The sequence below is a fragment of the Dasypus novemcinctus genome, chromosome 8, assembly GCF_030445035.2.
Source record: "Dasypus novemcinctus isolate mDasNov1 chromosome 8, mDasNov1.1.hap2, whole genome shotgun sequence".
NCBI lineage: Eukaryota > Metazoa > Chordata > Mammalia > Cingulata > Dasypodidae > Dasypus > Dasypus novemcinctus.
Window position 1 is genome coordinate 23,647,522 of NC_080680.1, and position 14,778 is coordinate 23,662,299.

Consider the following 14,778-nt stretch of genomic DNA (forward strand, 5'->3'; position numbering starts at 1 on the left):
TCAAAAAATAATTAATAATGTCTGGAAGAGGCAACAAAGGAAAGGCACTTCCTTCAACAGCCTTGCCCTAGGGCATTTGTGCGTCTACATCCGTCAAAGATAAATACTATGAAAGTTAATCAAGTTATGTGTTTTATCCTCCTAGAGTTGACCTTAAAGGATTCTTTAAACATACAGCATAGCCAATCCTTTTTCTTCCTACTTTTCCCCCATCCCCTTGAAAATCAAGCAAAACAAGAAAGCAAAACAAATAAAATCAAATGGAGAGCTCTGAAGTAGTAGAACACCATCCCACACCTTCCATTTTAAGATCCTGCCTTCAAGGTTTACAGAAATGTCCCTTTACTCTTATACCTAAATTCTAAGATCTCAGCCAACAAATCTACCATGCCAAGGGAACCAATTCCAGGAACTCAGTGGATTTTAATTATTGTCTATAATTCTACACATAGTGATTCTAAGGGTGGGACCCCAGTTGAGCTGGGTAGGAACTATTCAGAAGCAGGCAGGACAGGACCCCTTAAATCCCACCAGGGAGGCCACTAGCTCCACCATTTTCAGCCAAGATGGTTCTATAAGGAACTGTTCAACATCTTAATTATTCATGCAAACAAGTTCACCTTACTTCAAGCCTCAAAGACCCCATGCACAATTTCACAGAATCAAACCCAAACCTCAAATCCCTTAACTCCACGCCCACCAGGAATTTCTCCAAGCCCTCGGTTCCCCTCACAGAATTCGCTTGCTCAGGGCTTTTCTCTCAGAGCACAGCAGAATGAGGGAGTCCCCCACCACCACAGGCAAGCCCCAGGTCTCCTCCTCCTCCCAAGCAGCAGCTACTCACCCTGTAGTAATCAGTGCTGTACACATCCCGAGACATGCCGAAGTCCCCGATTTTCACCAGGAGGTTCTCTCCGACGAGACAGTTGCGGGTGGCCAGGTCGCGGTGCACAAAGTGCTGGGAGGCCAGGTAGACCATGCCTGCTGCGATCTGCTGGGCAATATGCAGCATCTGGGACTGCGTCAGCTCTGTCGGCGGGTTGCCTTCAGCCATCAGCACCGCATCAGGTCCATGCGCCCTGAAGCGGGACAAAGAATGTGCTGCTGGACCCTCAGCTCTTTGCTGCCAAAAGAAGCTGCCTGACTTTGCATAAAGAAAGATGCTGCACCCCCATTTTTACCTCTCAAGTGCTGAGAGTACACAGGCTTCATTTCCCAGAAAGTCTACAGAACCCCCGATGCCATGTGGGCCTCAAAGCTATCCCCAAGTCCCAGGCTCAATGCTATCCCCTCTGCCCCTCCGCACCTAACACCTGCAGACAGGTTTACATTGTAGGGGCTCCAGATAGAGCACCGGCCTGGGTCCCTGACCAGGAGAAGAAGCAGTAGGTGTTGAAGCAAATATAAAACACTGGTTAGCTCTTCTAGAGGGATGGCTCAGAGCATCCCAGTGGGATCTAGATGCTGCAAGAGAACAATGCTCTTCCCTCCAGAGCATCAAGCCAGAATCAGAGCTGTGGCCCAAGTTACGCGCTGCAAGCTGCCCCTCCACCCCTGCCTCATCTCCCTTCAAGTCTAAACCAGAAAAAGTCCCAGGGCTTCTCAGGATATTCATTCCCAATGAAAACTACAATTTCCTTCTGTCTGCCCCCTCCTCTGACTAATCATCTCACACGAGAGCTATTTTTAATTACAACACATTCTTTCAATGGGGAAAGTTTTGATTCTTTAAACTCTGGGGAAGAGAGGGCTTGGTTCTGGTATTGCTTTATTGTCTTTTTCTTCTGCCTTATTCACTCAGTCTTTTCCCAGCTGTCTGATGACTGAAGGTCCCTGAAGGATGGATGTGATGCAGGAAGAGGTCCGGCTTTAGGAAGAGATTTTCCCCACTCTGGAATCCTGGATTAAGCCGAGATTGGCGTCACTGCCCCCGATAGCCTGAGGAGGCGCTGCAGGGCAAGAAATCACGGCACTCTGCAAGCAGGATTCTGCTGGGCAGTAAAGGGTTTCTTCCTTGCAAAGGCAAATAAGGGAGATGATCTCCTTGAAGATATCCAGAAGCACTTGCAATACATATAGAGGATTCTAAATACATTTTAAAGCAAATGATCCCAGCTTCAAGGCTCCAGAATTATGTGAGCATTTGAAAATAAGAGAACCAGAATTATCCACAAACACATTTTCCTCTCCCCACCACTTTCCCAACTCACAGTAAATATCTCAAACTGTGGGTATATCTCACAGTGATTTCCCTGTTCTCTGATTTCCAGAGGATGCTGTCTCCAGACCCTTCATTCTTATATTCTCAGGGAAGAGTGAAAGAGCACTAGACAAGGAGCTGGAATATCTCACAGTCCCGCCATTTTCCAGAACCTGTGAGCTTTGGGCAAGCCTTTTATCTTCTTCAGCTCCCTAGGGAGGAGCGTCCTGTTTTTGTACAAGGCAAAGTCCTAACATATTTCACCTCTACTCAAATCACAAACCCCAATGGCCTGGTGTCACATCGAGGAACAATACTAGGGAAATGTTTTGAGACTTTCTTCAGCTCAATATCTCACAAGTGGGAAGGAGTCCGACAGTATTGTGGCCAAAGCTCTGGGGTATCAGAACTGATTTTAACCCTGGGTGAACACACTGTGTGACCTTGGGTGGGTTAAATAACCTCTCTGGGTCTGTTTCCCCATTCTGTAAAATGGGGTCATCATTGTACCTTCCTGAGACTCTGCCTGTATACTTCTTTAATGCTTTTCATAGCAGTCAGAGAGAAAGGCTTTACAAAGGTCCTCTTTGAAAAAGAAATGGAGAGGTGAAAGATGCAAATGTGTCATCCCCTGAGCATTTCTTTTTGTAACAGTTGCTTAGGGATACCAAACGGTCTGTTCATTCCACCTCACTAAAATTTCGTCAAGCCCAAATCTTTCTGGCAGAAAAGGGGCAGAGGAAAGTAACAATGTTTTCACTCATTAGAGGAGGCACACCTGGGAAGAAATCTAGGGGTGCTCATAAACCAACGAGAAATGTGAAATAAATACTCAGAGAATCTGGACCAAGATTAACTCATCATAGATTTAGTTAAAAGAGTAAAACAAGTTGTGGATTTGCCACAGCCTTTTTTCAGCTACAGAAAACTAGTCTCTGTGAAGAATCTGTCATATGCAAAAATAGCAGGAAAGAGGAAAAGTTAGAAACCAACGTAAAAGGCTTCCTCTGCAATAAAATCCAGCCTTATCATCTGAAAACATCAGAAGGCTGGTAGGCTCAAACACATGGCTTGAGGTAGGCTCCTGTACCTTTCAACAGTCTTTCCTCTGCTTGTTTCTGAGTCTTTGAACAAGGTTCCTTTATAATAGGAGAAGCCTCTGGATTCATTCCTTGAGTAGAAAGTCCTACTGTGAAAAGAATGCAGGTAAGTCTTCTAAATAAGTCCCTAAGAAGAGCACAAAGGAAATTGTCATTGGCAGCCCTCTACTTTTGCTCCCAGGTTACCATGCAGTTCTTGAAAATAAGAATACATTTCTCTCTAGGCCAACATTCTTTAAGAGGCAAAAAGAGCACTGCTCAGCAACTTGGCTTGGGGAGCAGATAAGGGGTGCAGAGGGCTTCTGACCAGGAAAGCTGCTTAACCTTTCTCATTTTAATCTCTCCCAGTTTGAATTACAGTTGGCATTGCAGCCACATCATTGGATCTAGAATTCTGTAACACACTACTTTCTTTCTGACGTGTAAACAAGCATCTCAAGAGGAAGTATTGCAGAGTGGTCAATACAATGAGCTTTTGAAGCCGAGACTGTGGGTTTGACTCTCAGCTTTGTTCCTCACTAGCTGTGACTCAGTTTCCATGACTGCAAAATGGAAATGACAGTAATAATAGTTTTAAGTTTACATAAGTTAAGACATTTAAAATGCCTAGAAAGTCTCAGTAAATACCAGCTGTTATTTATCACATATCCTTCCCTATAAAGAAGGGTGTTCTGGGGAGCTTCTAAGAGGAATATCTAATCTCCTGGAAGGCAAAGATGTGTTTTACTCCATGTTGTTTCTCCAGCCAGTCTATGATAGGTGATGCCCACACTGGGTGCTCTCTCCACAGTTTTGGGAAAAATAAAAGGGGTGAGAAGATAGAAGTCATCTGCCCTGTATAGGGCAATGCCAATGAAACTTGGGGACCAGTTTCACAGAGCCTGAGTCCCAGGTTCTCTTCCAAAAAGAGAGAACAGACTGTATTTCATAGGACATTATTACGCTCTTGGCTTTGAAAAGTTCTTGTTTGCAGAGTTTAGCAGATTCTGAAATTGAGCAGAGGTTTTCAATTGCACATGCCCTGAGCAAGATGCTAAGGGAGAATCAGGTGCCTGCTCCTTCCAGAAGACAGGAAGGAGAACTGGAGAAAGGTTGACTGAAATGAAAGGGAAAAAAGCAAGTTGTACCTTCACACCCACCACACACAGACACAGGTGCAGTCTGAGCTCACAGATGCCTTTATTCCTATCCAGGTGAGTACCTTGGATTTATTAAGCTTCAGTTTTTGGAAAGCACAATTTTAAGTTAGGGAAGGGACCTGGAGCATGGGAAGAAGGAAAATGTATTTCTTCTATGAGCAGTTAGACCTCAATATAATTGAGTTTATTTTCTTCTTTTCACGTAAGCTCTGACAGAGCAGTAGACAAACTGCTCCGTCCAACCACCTACCGAAAAAAAAGAAAAACCCTTTGCTGGTCCAGGTAATACATTAGGATGATTATCTCTGAATACTGCAAATTGGTTCAATGTTCCAAATCTCATTTGGAGCTCTCTCACTTGCATCCTCACCCACACAATCATAGACAAAGCAGAGACTGGGGATCAATCCCAGCAAAGAAGAACTAACTTGCACGTGTAACCATGAAGCTCAAGGTGATAAAAAGTGATCCAGACAATACAAACCATGTGCTATTATTTCTAAAAACAGCAGTATGTTCCCTTCTTCCATTCTTCTCTCATTAATTGACTTATTCCTTATACTTCAGTTTGCAAAGCTTCCAGCAGATGAGTGAGGCTACTGGAGCTTATTTCTTTGGTTGGGCCTCTTCAGTACCCATGGAAGTTGGAGGTGGACAGAGGGTCTATTTGTTGCCATTACCTGAAAGTAGTAACTTCCCCAGCGCTTGGCATCCTTAACCAAAACCAAGAAGGAAATGTGGCAGAGATGAAGGGTGGTAGAACAATGTCTACTGAGTGCCCCCATCAAAAAAGACCTTAAGATGATATTGTTATGCCCATTTCACAGGCAGGGAAACTGAGGCCAGTGAGAGTGGGTGGCTTATCCAAGTCACAGTGCTGGAAAGAGATGGAGCCAGGATTTAAATCACTCAGTCAGACTATCTAGTACTCCTCTTGTTTCTTCTTTCTTAAATTTTATACATGATGGCATGTTAACAAGGGTCTGACTGAGATCTACCTAAGAGTAGAGGTGATCGAGGTGAAGTGGGCTTGAGAGCCACCTAAGGGACACAAGCAGCTGACAAAGAATAGCAAGTAGAACCCAGGGCTTCCTGAGCCTCACTGCTGGGACCTACACCTTAGGCTCACCACTTCCACATGTGCTCCTGCTTAATATGGATGAAACTGATGTCCTTTGCCAAGGAGTGGCTGGTTCAGGGCCTCTCTTCTCTCCCTTGACAGCTGCAGAAGAAGAACTCTGTTGGGCTCCACCAGGCTGACCATGAACTACCTCCGTCTTACCAAACTCTGCTTTCTCATACCAAGGCAGCTGATTTGCTAGGAGAATTCAAGCTTCTGCTTATTGAACACTTCCTGTTTGCTCCTACACTAAGAGGTTTCTAGACTTACTCTCATTTGGTCTTCATGACTACCTTGTCAGTTCAATATTATCATCAGAGCACCTGAGATGGTTTGAGGCTTTATGGACCCCAGAAAAACGTTCTTAGAGTTGATCCATTCCTGTGGGTGTGGACCTATTGCAGGTGGGTCCTTTTAACTTTCAGTTAAAGTGTGGCCTGGGGTGGGTCTTAATTCTCTTACTGGAGTCCTTTATAAATGGGATGAATAAGGAGAGAGAAGAAAAAGAAAAAGCCACAGAAGCTAAGAGAGAAAGCCATGGAAGCAAGAAGCTGAAAGCAATGAAACCCGGAAGAGAAGGACAGGACCGGCAGATGCTACCAAGTGCCTTGCCCTGTGACAGAGGAGACCAGGATAGCCAGCAGCTGGTCTTTGGGGAGAAAGCATTGCCTGATGATGCCTTGATTTGGACATTTTCACAGCCTCAGAACTTTAAGCTTGTGAGCTAATAAAGCCCCACTGTAAAAGCCAACTCATTTCTGGTATATTGCCTTTCCAATTTCCAATACAACTAGCAAACTAAAGCAGCAGCTAAAGAACTTGCTCAAGATCCCTCACTAATAAATGCCAGAGCTGGGATTTGCTCTGTCTGAAGGCCAACAATTGTGCTTGTTCCATTATACCACAATGTCTCCTCAATAGCAACTAATATCACTTATATGTTGCTATTAACTTATAACCCCTTATAAGTTGAGAGTGACCCTCACTTTTTCAAAGCAGCTTTACATTTTTCTCCTGGGTTGTTGTCACTCCAAGTTGTCTCTAAATACTTGCTCTATCACTTGGCTCCTCCCAGTCCCCACTTGTAGCCCGTACATGAAAAGAGGACTTTCTCAGAAGCTACCCACCAAATTGAAACCTAATTAGGCTAATCCTGGAAATCCAAGTGACATGAATCCCATTTAATAACCCAAAGACTCTCTTTTACATTCAACATTTCCTTCTTCCTTGCCTTGGCTGAGAAGTTGCCTTCTTCTAATGACCCTGCCTACCATGAGATCCCATGAGATGAATAAAGCCATCCATCTTTCCATGACCTAAGGGTCTCAGCAGTATGCACAATCCTGAGTCCTCAGTGGGCCTGTCAAATTTACCTCCTTCCTTTGAAAGCTTTTGCTCTTTGCAATCTTTTATGTCCACTATCGATGCTCTGACCTACTGCCCTCCAGGTTTTTCTTTTTATCTTAAGAATAAAATCCAAATTCTTTACCCTGACCTTGAAAGCCTTCATGTATTAACCCTCAGCTACCTCTCCCACTGCTTCTTCTACTGCTCTCTCCCTCTTTGCTTCTTTTCAGCCACACTGGCGAATCTTGCAGCACTGATTTTGCCATCTCCTTTGCAAGGAATTCTGACCCCAGATAACTACATAGTTCACTTATTCATTTTCTTCAGCGCTCTGCCTAACATGCTTGATGTCCCTACCACTTTCAAGGCCACTCTATCAAAAATAGTTCCCATTTTGCCCACCTTCTTATCTTGCTGAATTTTTCTTCATTGCATCAATAACTATCCCAAGTCACATCACTGATTTGTGTATTTGCTTACTAAGTGCATCCTACTAGACTTAAGTCCCTGTATATTCCCAATGCCTAGCCCACAGCAGGCATTCAGTAAATATTTGTTGATTGAACTAATGCATGAATCATAAATTCAGAACTTTGACACCTGGTAGAAAAGAGATATCTTCTTCCTCCTTCACTTTGTGCATTCATCCTAAAGGGCGTCACATTTTCAGTCCCCTCTCATTCCCAGTCATACATAGTCAAATCCCACACAAGGTGAGACAGATGTCTGTTTTCTAACCTCCTGTTCATAGAACCCTGAATATTCTTGAAACCTACTTCAAAACCCTACTTATTGGACCAATGGGAAGCTTATGAGATCCACCTCTGATGGGATCTTGATGTTGCTCAAAATATTTTGTCCAAATCTCTAGCTAGTCTTCTCAGGTTCCACAGCAGCTGTGCTGTACCATAACCATGCTTCTGGGCCCCCCTACTCCACACTTCCTCACTTCATGCTCAGCAAATCAGGTTGTCTCCTATTTCTCCTAGAAAGCATATTTTTGTCCACTTGTCCTTCCTGTTTCAGAGCAAGAATTTCACACTCCTTTCAAAGATTAGGTCTTTTCACCTTTGACCTTCATCTTTCTGGTAAGACCTTTTTAATGATGATCTAAATCTCTTCAACATTTTGAATACCTCCTATAAGAGGCTGAATTCCCTTTCCTAGGATGAGAACCTTCTCTTGACCCTCAATTCATTACGGGACCACTTACTCTCTCCTTCTTGTGCCAAACTTCTTGAAAGCTAAGTTTATGTCTCTTGTCTCCACTTCCTCACCTCCCACTCACTTCTTAGCCAGTCCCAATCTGACTCTTTTCCTTATCACATCACTGAAACTGTGCTGCCAAATTCTCCCATGGCCTTTTTCTTTCTCCAGGAGACTATCATTACTGTAAAAAAGACTCTAACAACCCTCTCTTGAAAACCATGCCCTTGGTTACCATGACACTGTCTTCTCTGAATTCCTGGGAACACACTTTCTCTTTCCTAGCTTCTCTGAGTGTGCTTATCCTTAGATGCCGATGTACCTCAGGGTTGTCTTTTGGGTCCTCTTTTTTCCCATTCTCCTTTTCCTAAACAGACCCATCCTTTCCTCCTACATAAATCACCACTACACCAATCTATAACTGACCATTCCTCCCAAACCTGTGACTCCAGCACGGACTGCTTATGTGCTCCAGGGTTAAACTTGTGCTTCTCAACTGAAAATCTCCTATACGGCACCACAAACTACCTGCTCAATACAGAATTCCCTGCTTTCCTCACCTTTATATGCTGTTCTTCTTGGATTCCCCATTTTTGATAGATAACATCATCATCCACAAAAACATACAAGTCAGAGACTGTAAGTCATTATTAACTGCCCTTTCACCATCCAGATTAATTCCATTGGTCCCTGAGTCTGGTTCACTTGGCCTCCATCTACCTTGCTTTCATACTCATCTGTTCTAGGCCCTCTTTTGGGATGATACATTCCAATAGCCTCCCAGGTAGGCCTCTTACTTCAGCCTCTTCTCCCTGTGACCCCTTCCCTACATTTCTATATTTCTCCTGGAACTGCCATTTCATAATTTATGTCTGATGGTTCACCTTCTTGTTTAGAAGGCTCCATGGAATTTTCTTTGCCCACAGAATGAAATATAAACCTAGAGCATACTTTACTGACTGCGACTCATCTTCCAGGTTCACTTCCTCCCCAGCAACTTTTACACTTCTCCACCCCTTGCCCCTGGCCCGGTTTATTCCATAGTTTGGCAACTCAAGCAGGCTCTTTGCTCTCATCTGACCATACCTTCCACCATGCCACCATGGTACTGTAGCTCTTCTTAGCTCTTTCCTTTACCTTGAATAACATCCTTGTCTTAGCCACCTGGCAAACTCCCACAGATCTTTTAAGGCCCATCTAAAATGCATGTCACATACTACTTAATACATACATCTTTTCACTATCATTTTGTGTCATTATTATTATTATTATTATTATTAATCACAGTAGTAGTTTCCTAGGACTGCTGTAATAAGTTACCACAAACTAGATGGCTTACAACAGAAATTTATGGTCTTAGAGATCTGGAGGTTTGAAGTCCAAAATCAAAGTATTGGCAGGGCTGCTCCCTCTCTGAAGACTGTAGAGGAGAACGCTTCCTTGCCTCTTCCTAGCTCCTGGTAGTTATAGCAATCAATGTTCCTTGGCAGCATAACTCCAATCTGCCCTAGTTATGGCATGGCCTTCTTCCTTGTGTCTGTCTGTCTCGCCAAGGCTCCCTTTCTTATAAGGACAATAGTCACGTTGGATTAGGGCCCACCCTCCTCCAGTTTAGTTTCTTCTTAACTAATCACATCTTTAAAGATCCTATTTCCAAACAGAGTCACGTTTGTGGGATTGGGGGTTACAACTTGAACATATATTTTGAGGGGGGCACAATTCTACCCCTAAGATTAATGTCCACCCCAAGTGCAGCCCTGCCAAGACTGTGATTGCCTCAAGGGAGCCTTGTGTGTCACCCCTCTCTGCGACCAATAACAAATGCTCGATGAGGTTGACTTGACTCATAGCATCATTTTATGCAAAGTCAGTTGATTAAGGAAAAAGAACAATGCTATCTGGCCTCTGTTCCTTTCTCTGTCGCACATGAAGGTGTCACCAGGAAAGGCTGCTCCAGAGAAAGGTCCACAGATCCCTTTGCTCTCTCCTGGAATCCCCTGTCCTCGCCTTGGGCTGTCTGAGACGTGAAAGCCTGTTCCCTCTTCATCCCACCTCCCTCCTGTCCCCTACTTTACCTGAGGAACTTGTTGAGGTCCCCGTGCTTCATGTACTCGAAGACCATGATGAGCGGGTCGCCCTCCACACAGACGCCGTAGAACTTGACGATGTGCTCATGTTGGAGGTTGGTCAGCAGCTCAGCCTCACGGTGGAAGTCCTTGCGAGCATTGTCGCTGGCATCCTTCAGAGTCTAGGGAGGATAGGCAGAGAGGAAGGAAACCAAAGCACGTCAAAGGGAAGGCTGCAGGAAGAAAGACTTACTTCAGTGGCCATAGGATCGCTAGATGGGAAGAAGATTCATCTAATTTCTTTACACAAATGATTAGCAAATGGCCTCATTCCTGAGGAAATAACGTTTGTATTAATAGCAAAGAGCTTTTATGGGTAGACAGAGCTTTATAGTTTATGAAGCACTTTCTTAGATGTTTTCTCATTAAGTCACAGATGTGAACTCTTTTTATAGTCTTCATCCTTTTTAAACCTTGTCTGGACCCAAGTATTGCCATGAACTTCTTTTTCTTTTGGTGCCCATACTACTTTCTATGGTGTTATGTGCAGGTCAGCTATACCCATATAACCTTTATAAAACATGATATTATGGAAGTATTCAGTAGAAAGAAGAGTGTATAATGAACCCCCTGTACCCTCTTCCTACTTCAACAATGGGCATTTTGTCAATCTCTCTGTAACACTTCAAAATGCCTTCTCCAACTTGTACCCATGCACACTGGCTCACAAAATGTCCCTGCCCAGGTAGTTGCAAAAAGATGAGTCACACTGCCCAGAGGAAACTACCCAGGATCAGGGTAGTCAGTCTCTGGAGCCCTTTTTGTCTCTGCTTAGACCACTCTGTGACCATGGTGTCCTAGGCAGGATGAGCCTGGCATTTGTTGATGCCACATGCCTGTGCCGAGCACTTGCCATGTGCCAGAGCTGTCATAGCATCAAAGAATAAACCAACCCAGTTCCTGGCCTGATGCTTATGGAAAATAGGGAGATAGGTCACATACATAAATAGCTATAATTCATGTTCAAATAACATATCCTGAATGCTCTAAGTTCTTGACAGCTGTCTCCAGCTGGATGTCTTTATACTCTTCTTTCAATGACTGTGCTTCCTTCTTAGGAAAGATCTGCAACCTGGTCATCTCCCTGCTGTTACACATCCCCATTTCTCTGTCGGGAATGCTGCCTTGAACATGGCCAACTGGTGAGGTAGGCCAGACAATGACCCCCAAAGATGTTCAGACCTGATCTGGGCAGCCTGTGAATATGTTAGCTTATATGGCAAAAGGCAGTTTGCAGATATGATGAAATTAAGGATCTTGAGATGGGGAGATTATCCTGGATTCTTCAGGTGGGCTCAATGTAATCACAGGGTCCTCATAAGAGGGAGGCAGGATTATTAGAGCTAAGGAAAGTAGATGTAAGGATGGAAGCAAGGGTTGAAAAGGAGAGAAGATGCTACAAGGCTGGCTTTGGAGATGGAGGAGGTGGTCATGAATCAAGGAATTCAGAGTCAAGGTCTCTAGAGGAAGAAAAAGGCCAGGAATCAGACTCTCAGCTATAGGCTTCAAAAGAAACCTATTGTTTTACCCTGAGATCAGTAAAACAGATTTCAGCCTTCTGACATCCAGAAGCTAACAGCAAGAGAAATGATTTGTGTTGTTTTAAGTCACTGAGTTCATGGTAATTTGTTACAGCAACAATAGGAAACTAGTTCACCTGGCTAATACCTAGCAGTCCTCCATGACTAGACTAGATACCAACTCTCTGGGAAATGTCCCATAACCTCTGCTTCTTTGCCCTATCCCCACAGTACCCGAGACTAAGTTGGGTGGCCTTCCAAGGTGCAGTCCATGCTTGCCTCCATCACCTTGGTGATCATGGTGCATTCTAATTGCATGTTTACCTCCTTGTCTCTGGTATAGACTGTGAGTTCCTTGACTCAGAGGCTGTGTCTTCCATCTCCACCTTCCTAACACTGGGCACAACACCTGGCCCATGGCAGACATTCAATAGATGTCTGAGGAACAAACAACAAGGGTGATGAGACCCAAATGCTGAGAGGGAAAGGGAGCTCAGAGAGGGGGAAGGAAGCCCAGAGGACAGGCTTAGTGAATGATTCGCTTTGCCAGGGAGATGATAATCAGTCATTATTAAAGCTACACAGCCAATGTGTCCATCCATATAACTTTTCCCTTAAGTTGGAACACAGTGGAAGGCATTGTCATCCATCAGACATGGACTGAGTAGATAAGTAAACACTAGGTCAAAGACAGTGCCTTGCTCCCAGGAACCATTTTGTATGTCTCTGCTTGGACACTGCTCTCTCCATTGACAAATTTGTGACTTGGACATTTATGGACCTTGGGATGCATCTCTGGTTGAAGTCCCTGAGGAATAGACTCTAGGACGGAGATTAAGAGAAAAAGCATCGATTGGGGCATGCTCTAGGGATCACCACTGGTGGAAGGGAGTGGGCAGAGGGTGAGCTGTCCTGAGTTGGGCCAAGGGGGCTGGCCCTTTATATCAACCTGTCCTTTGATGCTGGCCACCCTGGAAAAGGGATGTGACCTGGAGTGGAATCTTTGGACCTCCTTAAGGGTCTGGCTTCTGAGGGCTGCCTGCTGGCAGCATTCCCAGCCCTGGGGGTGTTAGTTCTACATTCCTAAAGGATGGCTAGATGGTCATCATTGAGTCCACCATGCAATGAGTTTTCAATATACAACCTGCTATGCAGGGGCTGCTCTCCACCCAGGAGGCCACCAGGAAATCTGCAGTGCCTGCCCCATGTCAGTGACAAGAACACGGTAAGATGGTGAAGACAAAAGCAAAATTACAAAGTCTTTTCAGCTATGACCTCTAACAAGATCTAACATTTTCACTGAGTACTTGTAACAGGATTTAAAGTTCTTTCCACATTTGTGACCTCACCCAAAGAGGTAGAAATTACAGGTGCCATTTTCCTCAGGCCAGAGGAAGTTGCATTTTATGTCACATTCTGGAGATACTATTCAAAGAAAGAGTTCAATGATGGGATTCACTAGTCTCACTTGAGTACATGGTTTTCTGAGAAGTGCTGTAAAAAGCACTGCCAGACTTGCTTTGAAAAGTGAACAGACAAATTGCAAAGCTTCAATAGGGCCCTTCCCAAAGAAATCACACATTTCTTCATTTAATAACAAAATGAACAGTGGCCAAGGACCTGGGGTATGGGTCTCTGCTCCCTGGTAACTATGGAAACTAGTTTGCAACCATCCAAATTAAAGCTCTCTGTGTCCCTGTGGCACGGGGAGAGGCAGTGTGCTTATGTTAATGATGTGTTTAGGTTGGTCTTATCCATGGGTAAGCTTTCAGCTGGGTCTTTTCCACCTGTTGTTTTGTTTTGCTGAACTTCTAGGTAGAAAGATGCCAGATAAGGCAAGGAGATGCACATGGAGGAGGCAGAAGTTGTCACTCCCTTTCAGATAGAACAGTCCTTGCCCTGGATTCAGGGAGCAATGTACATACATCAGAGCACATCTCTTGCTTAGACTTCTACAATGCTTTGGGGCATGTGTTAGTCTCTGCTATTGCTCCCAAGAGCAGGAAGTGTGTCATGTTCACTTATTGATCACTGACCACCTAACCCAGAGTCAGGCACCTAAAAGAACCCATGACACTTGAAGTTTGTGCAAAGTAGGGGTATAGGAGTACTGGAAAGGATTGAAAAGTAAATGTTCATCTGGAAAGGTGGAACATGGACCCAGGTAAGGGATGGAAATGAATGAAGAGCAGGAAAATAAAGCAGGTGGAGGTACATAAATTTAAGAGGGGAGAATGACCAATGGAGTCTCTGGAGAGCAAGCTCCAAACTTTTGTGTTCTCTTTCCAAATGACAAGTTCTCACAGTGGGTGTGTTCAAACAGAATGAGTTCTAGCTCAGAATCTAAAGATATGTGTTCCAAACCCGGCTCTGTTCTGGTACTCTCTGAACTCTGGTTTTTTTCTTCTGTAAAGTGAGGGCCATGGTATCTTCTACTTCACAGGACTACTGGAGGAATGCATCAGATACTGTGAGTTGGGATGCCTCCCATAGTCCCTGGTCAAGAATGACTTGAATTCAAACATGTAACCAAGCCTGCATTCAATCTTTTCATACAAAGGATCAAAGAAGGCTCAAAAAAAAGATGTCTGGACAAGGCACAGAGCCTCACCCAAGATGTGAGAGTGGGGGGTGCCTCTAGAGCTTCCTCTGTTCCTGGATGGCAGTCTAAGCTCCTGGAAATATAAAACTGCAATGGATTTCTAACCTACAGTGATTTTTCAGAGACCCAGTTCCTTTACTCAGAAGCTGCTCTAACTCAGCTTATTTCTAAGGCTTTGGTACTTTAACAGTGTGCTAGAAAAAGCAACTGGCTCTTTTTGGCCAGTATCACAAGGCATGAGCAAATTCTGCTTCTAAACTTTCTTTTCAAGTTTTAGCTGGGTAATGCTGATTTCAAGAATGCTAGGTTATGTGTGCATGTGTATGTCTGTGTAAGAGAGAGAGAATGGCAGACAATGGGGCAAAGTCGGAGAGATGACAGGAATTTGGGGGAGGGGGCAACCAACCTGAAAGAGTTA

The 14,778-nt window shown here is 44.2% G+C and overlaps 1 protein-coding gene across 7 annotated transcripts in view; it reads right to left on the reverse strand.

Moving 5' to 3' along the window:
- The window catches only part of NTRK2 (neurotrophic receptor tyrosine kinase 2), a 365,415-nt gene that overhangs the window by 83,787 nt on the left and 266,850 nt on the right, over positions 1–14,778 (reverse strand). For all 7 annotated transcript variants that reach the window (XM_071216654.1, XM_071216653.1, XM_071216656.1 and 4 more), the window contains 2 exons: positions 10,188–10,360; positions 845–1,079 (listed from right to left, as the gene is read on the reverse strand). In XM_071216654.1, coding sequence (XP_071072755.1) covers positions 845–1,079; positions 10,188–10,360 — 408 coding nt within the window. The remainder of the gene's footprint in view (positions 1–844; positions 1,080–10,187; positions 10,361–14,778) is intronic.